Source organism: Python bivittatus, unplaced genomic scaffold (genome assembly GCF_059951505.1).
Source record: "Python bivittatus isolate LINGU-HERP-01145 unplaced genomic scaffold, Pbiv_v1 ctg000840_np1212, whole genome shotgun sequence".
Lineage (NCBI taxonomy): Eukaryota > Metazoa > Chordata > Lepidosauria > Squamata > Pythonidae > Python > Python bivittatus.
In genome coordinates, this window is record NW_028277113.1 from 48173335 (window position 1) to 48193163 (window position 19829).

General features: G+C 35.3%; 1 protein-coding gene across 8 annotated transcripts in view; it reads left to right on the forward strand.

The window, feature by feature from the left end:
* The window catches only part of SGK3 (serum/glucocorticoid regulated kinase family member 3), a 50485-nt gene extending 30656 nt beyond the window's left edge, over positions 1 to 19829 (forward strand). For all 8 annotated transcript variants that reach the window (XM_088130563.1, XM_088130562.1, XM_088130560.1 and 5 more), the window contains 15 exons: positions 1784 to 1867; positions 2021 to 2093; positions 4227 to 4302; positions 7128 to 7215; positions 9379 to 9428; positions 9927 to 9984; positions 10390 to 10473; positions 10552 to 10683; positions 11338 to 11450; positions 11652 to 11688; positions 11790 to 11876; positions 12690 to 12785; positions 14158 to 14313; positions 17816 to 17905; positions 18381 to 19829. In XM_088130563.1, the coding sequence (XP_087986689.1) occupies positions 1784 to 1867; positions 2021 to 2093; positions 4227 to 4302; positions 7128 to 7215; positions 9379 to 9428; positions 9927 to 9984; positions 10390 to 10473; positions 10552 to 10683; positions 11338 to 11450; positions 11652 to 11688; positions 11790 to 11876; positions 12690 to 12785; positions 14158 to 14313; positions 17816 to 17905; positions 18381 to 18551 (1395 nt within the window). In that variant the 3' untranslated portion in view covers positions 18552 to 19829. The remainder of the gene's footprint in view (positions 1 to 1783; positions 1868 to 2020; positions 2094 to 4226; positions 4303 to 7127; positions 7216 to 9378; positions 9429 to 9926; positions 9985 to 10389; positions 10474 to 10551; positions 10684 to 11337; positions 11451 to 11651; positions 11689 to 11789; positions 11877 to 12689; positions 12786 to 14157; positions 14314 to 17815; positions 17906 to 18380) is intronic.

Sequence of the window (19829 nt, forward strand, 5' to 3'; positions counted from 1 at the left end):
ATTACGATTTTAAGGTAACTATGGGAGAGGCAGTTGTACTGATTTTGTTTGGAAGAGATTGTTTTTTTCTCCTTGCAGTGTTTATCTTTGTATAATCAAGCTGCACCTCCTTTTTTTCCTCCCCTGCAAATCTTTGCAATTTGAAGGAGAGAATTAAATGATGGTATCAACAAAAGTGTAGGCTAAATACAGTGGTACCTCTACTTATGAACGCCCCTACTTACAAAATTTTCGAGATACGATCAGCTCCGGCCCCAAAAATTTACCTCTACTTACGAACTCGCCTCGACTTATGAGCCATTTTCCGCCCATTCCATGTAGTCCGCGGCCATTTTCCGCCTGTTCCACGTGGTCCGCGGCCATTTTCCGCCTGTTCCACGTGGTCCACGGCCATTTTTCCACCGGTTCCACGTGGTCTGGGGCCATTTTTCCGCCCCTGACACGTGGTCCGTGGCCATTTTTTCCGCCCTGCCGTGTGGTCAGCGGCCGTTTTTCCGCCCCTGATGCATGGTCTGCGGACGCCGGAACGGATTAACGATAATTACATTGAACCTTATGGGAAAATTTACTTCGACTTGCAACCAACTTGACTTGCGATCAGAGTCATGGAACGGATTAAGTTCGTAAGTAGAGGTACCACTGTAATTTCCTTGAGAACTTGGATCAAAATTGGAGTCCTATGATGTCCCATAAACACTATAGCAAAGGAGTGTTACATTAATTAATACTCCATGCTGTGAAGAAAAAAAAGTGTAGTAACAGGAGAATCTGTTGGCATGCTTGAAAATGATTAGGTATTAGGCCCAGCTCTTAAGGTGTATTATATCAATAATGCAGTTTGCTATATAGTACCTTTAAACCCAAGCACAGTTCTATAGATATTACAGATTCAGACCAAAGCTTATATATCCTTTGAGATCTTATAGGCCTATTACTTTCACCAGCATCATTCAAATTAGCACATTCCCATTGATGAGGAATGATTTCTTTTACAAGAAGCTCACAGCAGCAGGAACACTGCTTAAATGCTGCTACTTGCAAAAGTCCAACAAGAGGAAAGGAGAAGATTCTGGACATGAGAAAGTAGTATATGCCTCCATAAGAAAAGGGCATGGTTCCTACTGTCTTTAAAGATGGAGCTGTGCAGTGCTTATTAAAGAAACCATCCTAATAAGTTTATTAACTTAAAAAAAAATTATCCCACCTTTATTTTTTAAATAATTCAAGGTGGCGAACATACCCAATACTCCTTTCTCCTCCTGTTTTCTCCACAGCAACAACCCTAGGAGGTGAGTTGGGCTGAGAGAGAGAGTGACTGGCACAAGCCAGCTTTCATGCTTAAGGCAGGACTAGAATTCACAGTCTCCTGGTTTCTAGTCTGGAGCCTTAAACACTAGGATAAATTTTTGTATAATGCGTTAGTGATGTTTCTTAGTCCCAGGTATTTGGAAGGAACTGATTACTTAATTCCATACCTGTCTGGAATTTGTCCTCAGTTGGGTGACCAATAGATAGGAACCTTTTTTCTAGATTTTATAAACTGATGAGTTCCTGCACATACCTCAGTTTCTTTCATCAAGCATGTCTATAAATCCATTTAGAAATAAAAATGAATGTATTCAGCAGACCCATACTGGAGAATGCAATCTACTGTAGCTGTGCATTAAGTTTTTGGATGCAATATTCAATAGTTAATTAAACAAATGGGGCACATCCATAGGTATATAATCCCATACATTTTTAAAAAGCTTTTTATTTAAAAAAAAATTGTTTGTATCAACAGGTCTACAAAGTCTTGGTGTCAGTTGGCACTAATGAATGGTTTGTCTTCAGGCGATATGCTGAGTTTGACAAGCTGTATAATACGGTAAGTAAGGGAGTTGGGGAGTTGTGCTCAAATTAGTTTGGGAAAGTCCCCTGAACCAGTTTCTTCTGCATACTGTAACATCTTCTGTTGTTACATCATGACTGAGAACTGAACTGATATCTGAGATTAAATTATATGATTTATGTATTTCAGCTAAGGAAACAATTTCCTACAATGAATTTGAGAATTCCTGCTAAGAGAATATTTGGAGATAATTTTGATCCTGGTAAGCAGTTCTGATTTGGTTCTCACTTTGTCTTTAAACTGTTTCTGCACAAGTGATTTCAAAGCCAATTAAAAATTCCCAGTTGAATTGAGTAAAATACGATAAAATAGTTTTGTGTATGTGTGTGGTTTTTTTTTTTGCATTTTCTTCTATATAACAGTATATAGAAATGCACATAGATGAGTCTGTGGATATAAATGTGCCATAATGAGCTATATCATCAGAACCAACACCAGGCAATCTAGTTCCCTCCAAATGTTTACGATTCCAACTCCATTTAGTTCCAACCTGTATGATCAGTGACAAGGGATTAGGAAAACTGTAATCCAAAATTTCTGGGTGAGAATTCTCTATAGCTGTTCTCCTGTATGCTGTAACACAAGTTACTTGCATTTGATTATGAGCAAATTTGAAGTCAGCTTTTATTTAAATCTGTTTTGACACCAACATGAACCTGGATACCAGAGTTCCTAGCCCATCTAATGCATGCATCTAGTGTTGAGGCAGCAGATGTGTTGTACTGTGTTTGTCCATGTCCCATAATATTGAAGAGTTCAGGTGGCCTGACTTGTTGCTTCAGGTACACGAATGTATGATTAGATCCCTTGAAATTCTTGCTGCACTTTTGACTTAGTAATACTTTCAAAACAGGTTTAAATCAAGGCATGGAACTCTGCGAACACAAGTACGTTAAGCATCAGGCTCCTAAAAATAAGGAATAGTGCCCAGTACATTAAATTCTGTCTATGCTCATTAGTGCCAAGCAGGGTATAATCTAATCCATTGCAAAGCTATATAATTCTGATAAATATGAAGGATACAAATTCTCCATTATAGCAGTTCTGTCAGCATCCAAAATATTTGTATACAGTATTCACCTGCATATAAATAACAGGTTTTGTTTTTGTTTTTGAGGGTTTTATTTGTTTGTTTGTTTGAATCTGATGTGCAGAGTTTGATTGCATCAGATTTCTTTAGACTAGCTATTGCTTCTCAGCTTTTTAGCTGAGAGGCATGTTGTATATAAGATACCAATCTATTAGCAGAAATTGGAAAAAGTCTATATGCTCAAGTGGTTGTATATAATATGTTTTAAATTCTGATTGATTATATGTAGCATATCCTTTAAGTTAGTTCTGGAATGTTTGTCCTCTCTAATTAAAGTCTTTCTTTTTCTCTTTCTCAGTAGAACATGCAAATATAAATAGACTGAATGTGAATGCTTATTGTACCATCCAAATGACATAATAGGCCTACCGGTATTTACTAATCATACTCAAAGAAAAGCATTAGCTCAGTTAGAAGAAAGATGTAGCCCAAACTGTGAAATATTACACAAGGAGGTTTAAAGTATTTGCTATATTTACTCATGGGGAGAGAATTCTAGTTTATCTCTGACTAAATAGAACTTCTCTTCTTTCACTGTGTTCTATGCACCCTAAGTAAAACGCTATCTGAGTTTCAAAGCTGCTTTTATATATTATTGTTTCCTTACTGTCAGTTACTCCAGCTCTAACTTAGTACTGAGCTTAACAGGATAACTAGTTTCTGATTTGAGATGCCGTTATAGAGGAATGCCCTACCATCTTAGTTTTCCTGCTAGCCACACTTATTCCAGTTGGTTTTCCATCTCTTATATCCTACACAGGATAATGTAACATAGGTGCGTAACATAGGATTAATCAAAATGTGTGTGGTACTATCATATTATATATATATATATATATATATATATATATATATATATATATGTATGTATGTATGTATCTCAATACACACACACATATGGGGATGACATATTTTTTTTATTTTCAAGTGTCTATTCAGTAGTATCCATTTCACCATATCCTTCTCCTTTAAATGCCTGCTGCACTTTTGGAATTAAATCTATAGTTTAAAGGATTTGGTAGACAATAAGATGGCCTTTTTATAAAGGATCTACTTATTAGCTAGTCTAATCTAATCTGTTTCGCCTGTCCACTGACATTTGTGGGACTCTGGAGAACAGCTCTGATTGAGAATACAGGAGCAAAGATTTTTCATGTTTTTGTTATGAGATAATCTAAGAAATGTGTATATTTAAACTTTGAAACATGCATTCTAATATCTGATCTTTTCTCATTTGTTTTTCAGATTTCATTAAACAAAGAAGAGCAGGATTGAATGAATTCATTCAGAATTTAGTACGACAGCCAGAGCTTTGCAATCAGTAAGTGAATCTGTTTTTTCCCCCAAGAGAATAAAATTATGTGGTAAACTATAGAATGGAAACCACAGTCCACAAGTTCTTTCTAAGTGATATATTGCAAGAGAATGTCTATAACCTTTGATTACCAGATGCTGCACACAATGAAATGGAAAGTGATCACCATGATGTTCTTCTTGAGGTATGCTTTTGGCTGGTCAGGGTTGGAGTATTCAATTAGATGTGATACTCCCTATTTTTTTAAACCACTGCAGAATTGCTGCTAAAATCACTAGTTAAGCCTTTAATTATTAATAGTCTGGTCCTATGGTTAGCTTCACTTATTTGTTTCACAAGGAGTTTCTCTGACTGAAGGAATCTGTGGTTGATTAAAGTAATCCATCTGATGGAACTTATAGTCCCACTGGCATTCAGAACTTTCTGAAAGGGTTTGCCTGTTAATTTCAGGTTTCATATCACCACCCTTGTAAATCAGAAGAATAAATGAATGTAAGCAAGCTCATAACACAATTAAGGTTGACATCATCTCACCAGGACTAGGGTTTCTTCTTGGCTCTGTCAAAAAATAAGACTATTACTTTGGTTTTAATCAAGATATCTAGAATATGAAATTGCAGAAGAGATAGCTAGATGAGAACGTGAATAAAATTGGTTGTTATCCTGAATTCTGCTCTTCTAAAGAAGCCCAGTACTCACCTGTGAAATATATGGTATTAAAATGCAGTGTCTCCATCTATTCCAGAGGAAGGAATTCTCTTTGCAGCCCATTGAAACCATAATCCTAAACATTTTGTAGATAAAACCTCTTCCATCCACATAATCACCAGTGCCATATCCTGAAAATTAAAGATTCTGCTTGTCTGGTTCTTAACTGTTTCAATTTTTGCACAGTTGTCTAAGGTTATGGCTATGCTCTTAGAGGTTTCCTTCATTCTTTCCCTGTATTAATAATAAATTCTGTTAGCCAAGTGCAAGTCCTTTTATATCCCCAAATAACTGTCATAAATGCATAAAAGATGGAATTACTGGCATGTTTGTAAAAATTCTGAGCTAAGTAGAAATATACAAATATTTAACAGGAAAATTCTAATAAAATATGAACTGAAATGGCTTAGTGTGCCAATTAACCTGGCTAACTGGATAATTATAAGATTTTAAAGACCAAACATCATTGGAGGATCTTTAGAGAGTGCTCACTAGGTATTGATTAGAATTCTTTGTTATACAATTCAATACTTTTATTTTATTGTGGCAATTTTATTGTATCTTTCTATGTTATTGTAAGCCACCGTGAATCTTGAAGATTTCGTGGCATACAAATTTAATGAACAAATAAATATTTGCAGACCTGACTCATTATTATGCCCTCACTTGACAGCATTTCTCTAGAGATTGCCAGGGGAGATGTGATTTATATTATTTTTCTGGAACTATCATTACTGTTAAGTATAATAAATCACAACATCTTTCAGAATAGATTGCAACAGACTGGATCCTTTTTTTAATCTGGTGCCTTACAAATGTATTGGTTAACTCTCATTACTTTCAACTAGCAAGCCATCTGAAGAGCATCAGATTGGGAAATGCTGGTTTAGCTCAGCAATTTTCCTGTTCCTTAGCTAATCATTATTCCCTGAATTCTGTGAGAAGCCTCAAGATTTCAATTTGTTCATGGTGTTTTTCACATTTATATGCAGTCACAGGAGGAATCAGTAGACAGAGTTGTACCCTGTGAATGATACATTAAGATTAGCTTTATAACTTTAATCAAATGTAGGAATAATTCAGTCTTTAAATGAATGAATCTGAATAGTGGTGGCTAACAAGTTTGGGAGTTAGGATTAGATGGAAATAAACTTTTTACTTTGGTCATTGTGAACCCTGCATTTCTGTTGGATTTCTAAGTACTAATTGTGACCAGAATTCATTTTCAATCATTTCAAATAGTAAACGCTGAGAACCATCTGCCCAGGATCACTGATATATATCCTGAATTGATTGTTGCAGCATTATTGCTAGAGAGCTGCCGCCTTTAGGACAGTTTGGAAGCTTTAGCAAATTCAGAAAGCTGTGACTTGCTTGAAATAAAAAAGATTATAGAATGTTCCAATTCTGGCTCAACTGAAGGGACATCTTTATAGTTTCCAGGGCCAGTTGAAACTACTGGCAAACATTTTTTTACAGTCTTTGGAAGATAAGGAATTTACATATCTCAGAAAATGCATCTTCCCAAATATACCTCTACAGACCTTCAGATTGATGTATGATGCACTAGATGATGTCCTATCCACAAGGAAAGTAAGAATAATTCAAATTCAGGTTCTACTTGTCCCATGGTCATGCCTACTCTGGAGTATATATCCAGTCGTAATGAGGTTGACAACTTCACTGTTGGCTTTGCTGTGGCTTATTAAAATGTGGCTTTTTTTGGAAAACGTTTTGGTCAGTTAATGCCTTTGAAATTAGTTTTAACTGAGCAAATTTCTGCTGCTTTCATTCAATTGTAGTATATAATTTTGGTGGTGATTTTAATGTTATTGATAAAAAATGTAACAAATTAAAAACTAAAAATGGCAGCAATACCAAAAGTGTTACAACAGAAATTGCTTCTTCCTGGTGGTGTTCACAAGTCATTTAATTAATATATACTGTAGAGATGGAAATGGAAGCTTCATCTTAAGTAACTCTGATATAATCTAACTAGCTTCCTGTTTTATTTCAGTTTTCATCTAAGTCATGATGATAATTTTTTTGTTTTGTTGTATGCGTTATTCACATTGAAAGTATATAACAAAACATTATATAATCACTTAAATTATCTTTCCTAGTCCAGATGTAAGATCATTTCTTCAGATGGACAATCCAAAGCACCAATATGATCCATCTGAAGATGAGGATGAAAGAAACAGTCAAAAGGTAATTATTTTTTCCCCATCCTCTGCATAAATTACAGTAGTTACCTTATTTCCTCTACCCTGTTGGCCTCTTCCAATGTCTAACACCTTGATTTATGTTACAGTGGAATGTAAAGCATTGCCTACCTCTCTTCCTAAATATAGTAGTCTTAGAATGTTAAGTCTTTATTTCACATTATTCAAGGCTTAGAATCCTTCAACTTGTATTGCTAGACTATTATTAAAATATACATAACCACTCTTCCTATGTTCCAGTGAAGATGCCAATTTTTATGTTAGTAAGCTTAGTTTGGAATCTTTGCACCATCATCAGTGAAATTACAAGCACATCCACAATACATTTTAGTAAAGGAAAATGTGTAAGAGCATGTCTCTGGCAATTAAACCAGCATTAACTAATACTAATCACTACCCTCCTACTATTGGCGAATTGTCATATAGTTCATGTCACTCAACACTACAGCCTACTTCATGCTACAGTGCTCAAGCAAGCTCCATGGAGTGCTGACCCACCCCTGGTCAGAGACTTCTGTATTCTAGTGGTCAGCAAAGCCATGCATTGAACCTGTAAGATACAGCATGTCTCTAAGAAATCCCCCTCAGCATTAATAAACATCTGATTTTCAATATAATCAAGTATCTTGCCACGTTTTACTTTTTTCATTTTTATATCATTCACAGATTTAATATTGATGTCCTATTAGAATGTTTAATATTTCAGAGATGCTTTCCGTTCCCCTGCCGACAGTCAGATAACCGTATTTGATGAGTTGGTAGAGAAATGTTAATTTTCTTTAGTAATGTGAGTTTGTCATGTCACAATTGGACTTTTTATTTGCAGATGATGCTGATTTTATTTGCCAGGACAATTTAAACAATGCCAAGTTCTAATGTCTGCTCTATGAGTTAGTTGCTCTAGTTTTACACTAGTATGTATACTTGCATAAGCAGAGTTTCTTCCCAAAATTTATTGTTCATTTGAGATGAACAATACTTAATAGCTATAACACAATTATCATCATCATCACAGTAATATATATTGTACTAATCCATTCAACTTTGAACCAATAAATTTATTTAATCCAACAGTGGAATGTGAAAGCCACACAAAATACAGAAAAATACTCTTTATATAAGACCAAATGCAATTATCATTTTACAAAATGAGGTTGTTCATAGTAACTAGGCATGTTGATAGACAGCCATATTTTTCATTGGTAACAACTTTAACCCCAGCTCTAACTTAACTGTCACTCGGTTCCTACCACATCTGTTCTCCAGGCAGGAAAGTGTTTCTCTCTTTCTTCCAGACCAGATTTTAATAGTACTCATCTTCTCTCCACATAGAACTCCTTCCACTTACTGTATATTTTTAGTTCAGCAGGATTTATTGTGTTCCAGGATTTGGGGGAGGGGGGGCATAGTGAAGTGTGTAGATATAATCAGTCAGACTCTGACCCAGGGGTTTGCCCCATCTTTCTAGGGTGGGGTTGACAGCCTGTGGGTCACATTCATCCCTGCAATTTTTTTTTTTTTTTTGCTCTCAAAGACTTAGAGAATTCTTCTGGTAACATTTAACAGCAAAATGGCAAAAATTTATCTGTAAAATAGGTGCCTTAAACCTCTGGAAGGGTTAATCCTATTATTTGTTCTTTTAAAATCTTTTCAAAGGTCTGGAAAGTTTGACCCCAACAAAAACTGTAGGTATAGTCACAGCATATCTAAAAAGATACACAGTGGTTGGTGCAGTCCCTTCCAAATACCTTTTTGGAGTTTAGTTTGTATCACTGAGTTTCCTTTTTCAACCTCAAAGCTGTTTATTAAAACAAGATGGATTTTCTTTTGGACAGCACACAAAGATATGTGGGGAACATAGACTTTGCTCCTAAACTTAAAAAACTGTCTGAGAAACAAGTTGAAAAAAAGAACAATTTACACTCACTGGTGTCAGGAACATCTCTGCAGTGATAGGGATTACAGTAATTAACCTTTGTTTCTTTCAAAAACAGCATTACAAGAAAGACTTTTTGCCCCCAAAATACTTAATTTGAATATACTAGAATTAAAAATGCAATCTGAAATGTAATGATTAAATGTTCTTTCTAACTAATGAATTATCTATAAACTTGATCTGAGTCTAATTTAGATTTTTATCTTTCAACAGCTAAGTTCTACCTCACAGAGCATCAACTTGGGGCCATCTGGAAATCCTCAGTAGGTTTTAGTTAAATATAAACTAGTCTTTGCAGTTATTTCATTAACCATGGGGGGGGGGAGTAAAGAGCACCATACATGTAATTTCAATTTGGGGGCATTTTAGGAAGAAACTGTTGCAATTTTGAACCAAGAGAATATTGTCTTGCAAGTTATTGAGTATAAGAAAAAATAAAAGGGAAAGGATAAATGTGTGGAAAGTCAGTAAAACAAATACTAAGGAAAAGTAACATGGAGGATAATGAGAATGCACATGCATAAAATAGAAAAGGCTGTGTAGAATCATTGGTGTTCTAGGAGACTGAAATATGGCCGACGTCTGACTGTTAAATTTGAACTGTGACAAGAGAGCACAGTAAATATAGAAAGAATAGTTATTATAAAAGAGAAATTTGGGAAGATAGGAAGAATATATGACATGACTGCCATTCAACCATTAAATAGCTACTTTTACCAGTTTGATTACCTGTGTTTTTCTTTATCCTGAAACTACTCCAGTGCAAAACCTACAGACTTCGACTTCCTGAAAGTTATTGGGAAGGGCAGCTTTGGCAAGGTAGGTTTGATTTTTATTATAATAAAGTCTTTGCTCGTACCATTCCATTTGAACATTTTTTGATTCTGTAGTTTGGGATATATCCTTTTGTTGATTATATGAAAAGAAGACCTATAGCTAAATGAGAGAACTGCATGTCTTAGATATCAAAGATCCCAGTTTCAATCCCTGGGATCTCAAAGGTGTTTTTTTAAAAAAAATATAGCAAGTAATCTAAAATAACTCTGCATAATCTCTAAACAGCTGCTACTTGTGAGAGTATATAGGGCTAGGCTAGGTAAACAAATAATCTAATATAAGGTTTTGTATTATATGAAGCTTTAGAAAACCTAAGAAATTGGAAAAACATTTACTTGAGTTCTTCAGTAGAACAGACTTTGACTTTGTATGAAAATTCTTCTTTAGGTTCTTCTTGCAAAACGAAAACGGGATGGGAAGTTCTATGCTGTCAAAGTGCTGCAGAAGAAAATTGTCCTAAACAGGAAAGAGGTGAAAGGAAAGAGATTTTATTCTTCCTTTCAATTACAAATTGTTCCTACTTACTTACTGACCTTTATTTCCTCATAGCAAAAACATATCATGGCTGAACGTAATGTGCTCTTGAAAAATGTGAAACATCCATTTTTAGTTGGACTACATTATTCATTCCAAACAACAGAGAAGCTGTACTTTGTTCTGGATTTTGTTAATGGAGGAGAGGTAGGTATACTTTTCAGTTTTTATATTGTGGCCATATGCCATCTATTGAAATTGCAGAATTATGAGTTTTGGCCTACAGTTTAAGAGAAACTGCAGTAACTAATTGTAGTGGCTTAATGTAAATCAATTCCCACATTGCAAATATAGATCCATTTGCTGATTTGCTGCTAATGTTATTACTTACTGTCTTATATGTACACTATATGGAATATTTAGTCTAAAATTTATTATATTCGTGATTTATATTAACTAGTGAAACATGGGTAGCATTCACAAATAACGCTAAGCCAGGATTTCTAAAACCATGTTGCTGGATGCTATAGTGGACCAGTTTATATACCATACTAAACTATAATGAATAGATTTACCCATCACTGTAAACTAGTAACAAGCAAATAACATTGTAGGTTAGATTTATGTACAAATTAGAGCATTGTAGTTGTTTATTTAGCAGTTGCAGCCCTAGCATGCCAAGTCTACAGATGTGAAAAAATACGGAAATGATTAAAGGAAGGATGTGAATACACAGAGTGCAGATTTTCACTGTTTTAATAGATGTTGATAGGGAAACTGCAGAATGTGTTAATCTTATTACTAAGAATAACACAGCTTTTAAGGCCATTTTCTTTTAACTTGCTCCATGCATATTTGCAGCTCTTCTTTCACTTGCAAAAAGAACGTACCTTTCCTGAACACAGAGCCAAGTTTTATGCTGCTGAAATAGCCAGTGCGCTGGGCTACTTGCACTCCGTAAAAATTGTATACAGGTAATAACTTAGACTAAAAAGGAAAATAAAATAAATCCAGGCATTTTCTATTAATATATATTTTTGTCACTTTTATTGTTTGTTGGTTTATACAGAGACCTTATTTCTTTTTAAAAGTCACACAAGAGCATGACTCTTGCTAGAGATTTTACTTTATATCTTATAGTGAATTATTTTTCCTTTTTTCCCATTTATGCCCAGGGATCTGAAGCCAGAAAATATTCTTCTAGATTCATTGGTAGGCAGTGAATATTTCTTTCTATTATCCAAGAAATGTTAAATAATACAATCACTAACTTTCTTCATTGTTTGACAGTAGACTATCTATTTTCAATACAGGGGCATGTTGTCTTAACAGATTTTGGACTTTGTAAAGAAGGAATTGCTACTTCAGACACCACTGCAACATTTTGTGGAACACCAGAGGTAAGTTAATTTACTTGCATAATATATATATTTTTTGTATTTTTCAGGCAATTCTGATATGCTTGCTAGGGTGATGGGAGCACATCAGGAGGAAGGTGTTGCTCAGACAAACTTTATACTAAAAAGAAAGTGCTAGTGCATGTTTGAAACTTCCATGGATAGAATTGCAAAAATATAGCTGAGATATATAACATCTAAGTAAAATAGATGCAAATTAAATATTTGGAAAGTCTTGCTGACTGTGGGGATGGTAGATTTGCTGCCTAAAAAGGCTGTGGAATAGAGAAGCCAAACTAAGCCAATAGTTGCACAAAAATATATTTTAGTAGTGTTATATAATTATCAGTATCACAAGAAAGTTCCCAACATATCCCCCCTGAGATTTGTACGGCCCCCATCTTGCCCTTATTCAAATGAGTGTGTCTTTTCCCCCGGGCCTTGGGCTAGATTGAGTAGGGGGCCCATTGTAGGGGCAATTGGTTTAGAAGAATTCTGTTTTTGTTTTAAATCGATTGATTGATTGATTGATTGATTGATTGATTGATTGATTGATTGATAAGATTTGTATGAAGCCTATCTGAAAACACAACTCTGGATAGCTCACAGCAGTAATAAAACTACAAACTATAAAATCATAAAAACAAGCTTCAAAACATCTATTGTTATTGATAATAACACACATATATCTAAGAAATCGATTTTGAGCTCTGTTAAATAGTTGAGAGTGAAAGACCATAGACTTATGTTTAGCATCACTTATACTGAAAAGAGTTGTGCTTCCTAGTGACTGGTGAAGCCGTTTTTCCCCTACAGTACCTGGCTCCAGAGGTGATCCGAAAGCAACCCTATGATAACACTGTAGACTGGTGGTGCCTTGGAGCTGTTTTATATGAAATGCTATATGGTCTGGTAGGTAATCTCATATTTTTCAAACTGCACACCTGAATCAATGCCTAAACATATATACTACTTGCTAGAAGGAAACAACTTCTTATCCTGTATCTCAGCTCCTGCTGTTGGAAACAGGATGTTGACTAAAGGGAACCTCATTTTGATGTAGCAGAATTAAGTTTAAAATTAACTTAACTTTAATTAAGTTTAAAATTAACTTTAATTTCTAATATTAAAAACATAGTAACATCAACAGTGCATATTTATTCCCAGCAAGTCTTGTAGTTTAGTCATTTGCTTCTGATGTTCTCTTAACTTCCTGGCTGGCTAGCGGAACAGATTATGTCACCTAGCACAAAAGAATAGACAACTGAAATAGCAATGATTGTATTCGCTGCTAAAGAGAATGGAATCATTCAGAAAAAGATGACAGTATCTAGGACATTTGTAACATCTTCTCACTTATCCTTTCATTCCTCCTTGATAATAGAATAACAAGGATCTTTTTTGTTTTTTGTAATACTTATACTGAAATGTACATTTTTCAGCATTTAGGAAAATGCCTATTTCGTCCTACTTTGCTTCCTATCCCAGTTATAAAATGTTTTGCTTACATCAATAAAGAATACACAATAATTTTGAATAAGAATATTATTTATCATGTCACAAGCAATTTTTGTTTGAAGATATTGGACAGTAAAGGGAATATTGCATCCAGTGCATTAAGATTCTGATCCGAGATCCTTAAACACATGATGTGTCAGAAAAATAGCAGCTATTGCTAATTAGAACCAAGTTATTTTCCTCCCAAGATATTTCCTACCAGTCCTTGATTGTTTTCTATTTCAGATCACTCTGATTAAGGTTGCTTTCTTAAAAACATAATTACCTGGGAGCAAGCCCCTTGGTGGTAAATCTTATGCAGTGGACCTATTTTTACATTATAATATAGCAATAATCCATCAATAATTTTTAATTTCCTACATTTCTAGATTAGGTCATCTTTAGGATTTAGTGCTGAATCTGAAACTATAATCCAATCCAGCTCAAGATAGAAAAATGCAGTATTTAATTTAAATGATCCCTTGTTTATTTAATCCCAGGTATTAAGAAGGTCTTATGGCACTTTAGAAACTGTTCAATTTCATGAGTACCAAGCAGAGAAAATTCTAAAATGATGGTCCAGTCCTAAAATAAATCCTCTCTCTTATATCTTTATGATATGCACTTATTAAGCAGATAAGTTGCTGTTCTGAACTGTTCTCTTCTGTGATCTTGGAGGGTGAACATTCTGTAGCATGGGTGATCATTGCAATATATATCTACTTACATTTCTTGAACAAATACACTATTAACTTTGTTCTGTTATCTTTCCCTATTACCTCTCCAGCCTCCTTTTTACTGCCGTGACATTGCTGAGATGTATGAAAACATTCTTCACAAACCCCTCCATTTAAGGCCAGGTGTCAGTCTTACAGCTTGGTCTATTCTGGAAGAACTTTTGGAGAAAGAGAGGCAGAACAGACTTGGAGCTAAAGACGACTTTGTATGTAAAATATCTTATTTTAAATCAAGTAGTAAATAAAATAACATTTAAAAGACTTATTTCATTAGCTGTATGAAATGCATTTACCATATTTATCGGTGTATAACAAGCACAGGCATATAACACGCACCTTAATTTTAAGAGGGAAGTTTGAGTTAAAAAACTTAAATTTAAAATAAATGACTTGGAACCAAAATAAAGGGATCTCTGGACTTTTTGTTTATTAATATTTATACCACTTATAAGGTAGAATACGTAATATGAAAGAAAAAGCACCTCTTTGAACAAAGAAAATCTCCCCATCACTGGCGCCTGAGCTCTGCAGAGCAGGAGGTGAGCGAGGGAGCAAAAACCGGTGCTCCCCTGAGCTCCGCAGAGCAGAGTGTGAGCAGCATTTCTCTCACTCGCACACTGCTCACCTCCTGCTCTGCGGAGCTGCCCCAGTTACAGCCCTGGCTCAAATGAAGGCTCCACTCTCCCAGCCCTGCTGCTTGAGTATCCCAGCGTACAACATGCAGCTAGGATTTCAGCCCCAAATTTTAGGGGAAAAGGTGCACGTTATACGCCAATAAATACGGTATTTGTTCCTTTTTCAATGTTAGGTGATCTGAAAAATTTAAGCAATCAAGTTCGGATACTGCATTTCATTCCAGCATATAGAATATATTTCCCAACACAACCTGTCTCTAATGTAGTTTTATCCAACAATCATCAGAGATGAAGTTCAGTGCATTGGTACCAGATCAGGGAAGGCTGATACAATACAGATAGACTACTGCAATGTGCTCTACATGGGGCTACCCTTGAAGAATATCCAGAAGCTTCAGCTGGTCCAGAATGCAGCCGCGTGAGCTATTTTTGGGGTCCGAAGAAGGACCCATATAACACCTTTGCTTCATGAGCTGCATTGGGTACCGGTTTGTTTCCGGGTCCAATTCAAGGTGTTGGTTATCACTTTTAAAGCCCTGCATGGCATGGGGCCAGGCTACCTGAGGGACCGCCTTGTCCCACCCTATCTCACAGAAAGGGCATGCTCTGGACCCCCTCGGCAAAAGAACTCCAATTAGCGGGGTCCAGAAGGCGGGCCTTCTCTGCTGTAGCCCCCGCCCTTTGGAACATCTTGCCCTTGGAGGTGAGACAGGCCCCCTCACTCCTGGCCTTTCGGAGGGATTTGAAGACCTGGCTCTGCCATCTGGCCTGGGGTGGGGAGGGAGGTTGTCAGAAATGGGGTTGACTAGCCCCCTAGAGGCCTGGTGTGGCTTCCATTGGCCTCTTGGATTTTTTCTCTTCCTTCCATTTGTGTAAATGTGTTTTTCTTTTTATAAATTTTAATTATGTATTTATGTGTTTTAATTTGATGTAAACCGCCCAGAGTCCCCCATTGCGGGGAGGTGGGCGGGGGCGGGGATAAATCTAAATAAATAAATAAATAAATAAATAAATAAATTATACTGCATTTCAGTTAAGGACATAATTGAACTAGACCAGATCATATTACTGAAATCTATATTTTAACAATAAATAAATAAATAAATAATACTGCATTTCAGTTAAGGACATAATTGAACTAGACCAGATCATATAACTGAAATCTACATTTTAACATTGATTAAAATGTTTGATCCAAATTGTAAATACAAAGATATAAGTCCTATAGAAATACGTATAGAGCAGATTAACCCAATCTTCATTGATTTGGATGGGATTTAATCATAATTTTCTTTGAATCAAGGGTTAAACTATGTGAAGTTTTTTTGCCAAATAGAGAAATGTATTCAGGTTTTTAAGAAATTAACAATTTATAGCACTAGAAAGTTGTTCATTTTCGTTATAATTGTGTTTCATATTGGTGCAGAGCTTTTATTGTACTCAAAGAATTTCATATTTATACTCAGAGTCTTTGTAAACTCCATAGGTCAAGTTGGCATTATCCATTTTAGGATATGGTGAACTGAGGTAGAGAAATGGATTGACTTGTCTAACTGTGAGCCTATAGTTGATGCAAAGAGTAAACTGGAGACATCCTGATTCACAACTCAGCCAAGAATCTGAGCCAGTGTACTGCAGAACTCCTGACCACTTTTAGGTTAATAGTATTTTGCTGATTTAATACTCTTCAAAATGCACAATCTTTGGTCCCTGTATGCTGTAAATCTGTCTTATTGAGCCAGCTATCCATTTATTTAACTATTTCTGTACAGTCTTAATTTTTCATGAGTCAGGATGTTTACAAAAAAAAATCAATACAATATAATATCATTGCAGTTGTTGAATTGCTACCTTTTCCAGAATCCAAAAAGGGAAGGTTGGAAACCAGTGATGGCATCTTGAGGAGGGGATACACCACTGCTTCCTTTATGCACACAGGATGACCCCCCTTCCTCAAAGATGAAATAATCACAGCTTAAACCTCCTGGGAACCATGGCTAACCAGGACAGGCATGGATCTACACAGGTGGTAGCACTGACATTCTCAAACACCCTGTCCACTTCCTCAGGATTCGCAGGCTCAAACTCCTGCTTCCTTCAAGGCAAGCAGTACCCCCCTCTCTTTCTTAAAGAGGTAATTATCACCTCCTCAAACCCATAGTGCCATGGAGGCCATGAACTTCTGACCTCCATAAAAACAACACCTATGGCATGCAGATGTTACCTAGCAGTAAAAGCCTAGGCAACCCCCACAGCAGCCCAGACATGAGTGCCAGGAGCTTTGGGCATGCTTTGCTGGGCAGCAGTGGGGCTGGCAACAGCTCTAACTTTGTTCTTCAGCCCTAATTGTACATATAAGCACTCACCCCTATTCACCAGTGGAGCAGTACCTCTGGTCACTGTCAAGGTTTTACAGTAAATCATCACCACACCCCCTTCCCTTGGAGCTCGGTTTATCAGGAACCTGGGGTTTTGTTTTGTGTTTCATTTTTAAAAAATACTTAAATTTACTTTGTTTAAACAGTCAGCTACTGTAAAAATCTCTGGACCATTTAATTTTCGTTCTATTGCTGCTCATGCATTGCTTCTTTTTCTCCCTTTCTAAATTTATCTGCTTTTAGAACAATCTAAGCAATTTCTAAACAATTTAGAAATTATATAGTGAATAGAAAGCATGGGAAAGTATGAAAAGTCATATTAAAGCAAGTTATTGTAAGACAGTTATGTCCATCCTATCCCTTATCCAACCCCAGCTTTAGTACTATGGCATTGTTGGTTATCAAAAGCACCTCAGCAACAATTTACATTTACAGAGTATTATAAGCACAATCTATTACTAAGGATACATGATTCTGCCCCTGTAACTTCAAGAAATAACACTGCTATGTGTTAATATATAGTCACCAAAATGTTTAGTATCATACATTGGCAATTCAGCACATTTCCGTGATTTTTTGGAACCTGACTTTAAACAAAACAGGAATATTTGTTAACTTTTTCTGGATGAGACAAGCTTTCTGACACATTTAAGACAAATTATATAGCTTGTATTAACCTGTATTTTGTATTTCAGCTTGAAATTCAAAGGCATCCCTTCTTTGAATCTCTCAGTTGGAATGACCTCTTACAAAAAAAGATCCCACCACCATTTAATCCTAATGTGGTAGGTGCAATAATTCCTGCTCTTTTTTCATTAAGTCATCATAGCTAAGTTGAATGAAAAACTTTCAGGGAAGGAAGGAGTGAATAAAAAATTATCATAATATTACATAACCTCAAGGAGGATATATCTAGAAACAAATTAGTAAACAGGTGTTTATGTGGAACATCTTACTTACAAGGCCATATCCAACTGTAACTGTTTATTGATAGAATACCATTCACCAGTAGAATGAATTCCTGTTTCCTTTCTCCCCTGCCTTCAGAGCAGATTTTGGAGAATTGTGGGAGATGAAAAGGGAGGGGAATAAGTGGAAATCCCATTGCACAAGTGGAAGTTTCACTGCTTAACACTAGATAGACCATAATATCTGTATACGCAAAACTGTTCTGTTGTATAATTCATTAAAAGCATTTCAACTTATTTTGGAAATATAGGCCTCTTCCTTGCAATGTTTTACATATGCTTTATTTTATAGTTTGGTCCAGATGACATCAGGAACTTTGATGCAACGTTTACAGAAGAGATGGTACCCTGCTCAGTTTGCGTTTCTTCTGATTATAATATTGTAAATGCTAGTGTACTGGAAGCAGATGATGCATTCATTGGATTTTCTTATGCACCACCTTCTGAAGACTTATTTCATTAAGATGAAGATTGGAACGTTGTATATTATCTCTAGGAAGAGTGAAATTATTTGATTATAAACAGTTTCTAAAATATATGCAACAAGTGCCTCATTTGATCTGCTGAAGAACAACTTTCTCTGCTGTAATATGAGGATTCTGGGCATTTTGGATTACATTTTTAGACTGTTACACATGCTGCACAAAGATATTTTTAAAAATACATTTAGGTAAGAGTTCCTAATCTTGAACCTTTTTAAACATGGATGGCTATTTTTCCTTCAGTTTACATTAACATATCTAGATCAGTTGTCTTTATTATCAGCACATCTATTTAATGGACTTTGTAATTATAATGAACTTCCATGCTTGAATTACTACTATACAATTATTTTTGTATACTGCTGTTTAAAAAGATGAGCTTATCCATAGTTTGTTTGCTTAATTGGCAATAGTCACACTACTTTATTAGCTATAAGAAATAAAAATATATACAGTATCACTCAGTTTAATGTAAACCTGTGCCACTGTAGTCATGATGGGCATATAAATGAAGTCATTTACACTTCACTTAAGTATTTAATTCATTCCAGTTATCAAACATAGGAATGTGTTTGCTAAGTTAAGCAATGATGGAGCAAATTAGCATTTAATATTTGTTGATGACAATACACTTCACAATGACTATTTGTCCTCTTCTTGTAGAAGAAGCTAAGTGTCTTTCCCCCCAAGAAATGAAAAAAATTAAACATTACTGCTATTTGTAGAAGGGAAACTCTTTCCTTCTATGTTGAAAGCTAATATATTACAGTTTGATTGTATTAAAAATCTTATTTCCTTGTGATCTGTATTTTAATTTCAGTTTTTTCTTACTTGCTAAACATTTGTACAATTTGCTCTCAAATAACTTACTAGAGTATAATCTTTTTATTTTTGGACATGCTGGGGACACTTATCTCCAGTATAGTCGATGATTTTGAGGGTGTGGGAATGAGTTTCAAAATAGTCCCTTTGTGAAATTTGAATAGGGAAATATTTTTTCTTGGCTTTAGCAGCCTCTGGTTGAATAGAAATCAAACCTTTACTTTATAAAATATTTTCACTTTATAATATAAACAAGTTATTTCTTCTTTGGTCTAGTCTTCCAATTCAAAGTAAAAGGATGAAGGTATTTGAGACAATCAACATAAATTGTAATGTTGCTGTTATTGTTTATTTAATTTTTCTACTAATAAATGGAATTCATATTGACTAACAAAATGGAAGTAAAAATATTTTAAAATACAAATTAAATATATAAT